Genomic DNA, 2,500 nt, shown 5'->3' with positions numbered 1-2,500 from the left:
ACTGATTAAATAACAACGTGAATAGAAAATACAATGATGAGAAGACAATGGGTATGGCATAATCAATTATGCAATTGGGAATCCTTATGTGATGTAAGGCCAGATTACCACCATCATTTTGATGCTAGCAGGACTTCAAACGGGATGTTTGACGAGTTAGCCGAAAGGTCTCTGATGAGTCCCTTGGCAGGGATGAAACATACGTATGTAAGGCTAGCCACATAATTATCTGTGAAATATGTAGTAGTCATAGCAAATAGTCATACTGATTGAGACAACAGTTATGTGAACATTAACTCAGTTGTTCTCTTCTTGATTGTAAAGAAGAAAATGTAACAATATCATGTATAACTTTTTCATCTGTGATAAGCTTCTCAAGTTCCCCCTCCCTTCCACTAGTGCAGTGCATGATGTGGTAACGATTTCATCATTCAGGAGCTTTTTTTCCTAACTTATGTCACCTTGACTTTGCTAAAGTACTGTCACCTGCTTTACAGCACAAAAGTTCATTTACTGATATCTCCAGGTCAAAGTTATTCTTGGTAAGAGTTATTAATAGATCCTCTTCAGTTTTTCCTGGAAACATTTCCCTCAGAGTTTCTACCAGGCATCCTATAACAAAATAACAGAAATTTCCTTTGCAAGTTGTAGGTATGTGTATGATCAATTTTCACTGTGAAATTTCTTACCTCTGTTTAATAAACTTGGACTTTTAAAGCTTTCACCATTGATTTCAGCAGAACCATCATGGATACAACTGTCCTCAAACGACCCAGAACAACTGGCACCCCCTTCAAACTTGCTGTCATGTGCATGCCACTCACTCAGTGCTACTTTTTTCCCACAGTTGAGACAGTCAATCAGAACTGCATCTGCAGACTCTAATGTTTCCTGTTAATACCAGTACAAACATGTTACCTTCATGCAAACATTTCATAAATTATACTTCAAGCTAATACAGTACTGACTTTTCTCATACAACCCACTTCAAGTACATGTAGTTATTTACCAACTATAGTAGTCCTTCACTTCCCAGTCCAGTTCCATGCTCAAAACATACAAGAAATCAGGAAATAATATGTGACCCTAATGTTTATTGGTCTACAACAGTATGTAAATGTATATAAAGTAAAAAAAATGCTTCTGAATGACAGCTACATGTACCCAGTAAACAGGTCTTGGGCAATATCAACAGTACTTCTTTTAAGGGTAATATTTTCATGAGTTGAGTAAACTGCAGCTTAACAGCAAATACCTTTCCAACGATACCCCCTCCCCCACTAAGTTTAGGTGTATTTTCCCCACCTACAAAATTCCAATCTTTTACATTACATTCCATATCATTTCAATATTCAGAGCCCAGGTGATATTTTAATAGAAAACAAAGCTTGACTTGACAATAATGAGCATTATTAAGAATTAGATTCGTAGCCCGCAAGGGCTAGCCAAGCCAATTAAACTGTATGATTTGCATTTGTCCACTAGTTGGGTGTTAATTAGACTATAATAAAATTGTAAACAAAGATTCCCCGGCTAAATAACACAAAACAACAATCAAGAGAAAGAAAGTCACCTTGACTACTGGATTTCGGTCCAAATCACGTTGCAGGGGTCTAATGTAGGCCAAAGCCTGTCCCAATCCGGAGCTGTCTCTCAGAAAGGGTACAGAGTATCCACTTGCTGGGGGTATTATGGTAGTAAGGGTGGTGTTACTTCCCTGATGGCCTGTTCTCATTAGCTCAAAGCCTCCACCTTGAGAAAGCTTGGGATATTCCTCCTCTAGCTTTCTGCGAAGTTCGGGGAACTTTGTCTTTGAATGAAAACAAATCTTCTTCCGGCCTAGTCCTGCCTGTTGCAGGTCGAATTTTTCGGCTCTTGAAGGAGCTCTAACTTGTTCTTTGGAGTATAAACAGAAGAAGTCGTGTGTCCAAGTTTCCTTCGGTTGAAAGAATTTAGGCTTTACAGGATTCTTCTTGGTTGGCACCGATGATGATAAAGACAAACTGGATTGACGGTAAGGAGCAAATATTGTGCGAAAGTTGTGCAAAGCGTTGCTGGCTGATGCTTCAACCTGACCTGTTGCGACATGTTTGCTCGGCTGATCTGTTTCCTCACTCAGTAAAATAGTCACTTCACGGAGTAGCCGTATTGCTTTCGCACTTTTGCACTCAGAATCGCCCTCTTCATCGCCCCTTGGGCGTACTTCATCGCCGTCTAGCTCGCCTCTTCCACGTTTGTGGTCCGCCATGTTTGATCTGAACAACGCACTAACACTGGTAATAATTAGAATAAATTATAGAAAGGGCGGGAAATTTCCTCGTCCCAGGACTGCCCGTCAGTTTCTTCTCGCGAGGTTCCAGTCCGCTTGCCGAACATAATTTGAGGAAGTCACATTGCGAACATAATTCCATAGAGCGGAACAAAATTCGATGTGAATAATAAAAGGAAAAAGTCATAAATCAAGAAGCCTACCAACGTAGTTATCAGCCAAACAAAATTT

General features: G+C 39.8%; 1 protein-coding gene across 1 annotated transcript; it reads right to left on the bottom strand.

The window, feature by feature from the left end:
* Nucleotides 1-457: 457 nt before the first annotated feature.
* Nucleotides 458-2,248, bottom strand: LOC138037380 (uncharacterized). The gene is made up of 3 exons (XM_068883314.1): nt 1,574-2,248; nt 690-891; nt 458-612 (listed from the first exon to the last, which is right to left on the bottom strand). The coding sequence occupies exons 1-3, from the start codon at nt 2,246-2,248 to the stop codon at nt 458-460; spliced, it is 1,032 nt and encodes a 343-aa protein (XP_068739415.1).
* Between the last annotated feature and the right edge of the window lie 252 nt (nt 2,249-2,500).

Source organism: Montipora capricornis, chromosome 2 (assembly GCF_036669925.1).
Source record: "Montipora capricornis isolate CH-2021 chromosome 2, ASM3666992v2, whole genome shotgun sequence".
Taxonomy (NCBI): domain Eukaryota; kingdom Metazoa; phylum Cnidaria; class Anthozoa; order Scleractinia; family Acroporidae; genus Montipora; species Montipora capricornis.
The sequence above is the reverse complement of the archived record's forward strand: the minus strand, read 5'-3'. Positions and strand labels throughout refer to the sequence as shown.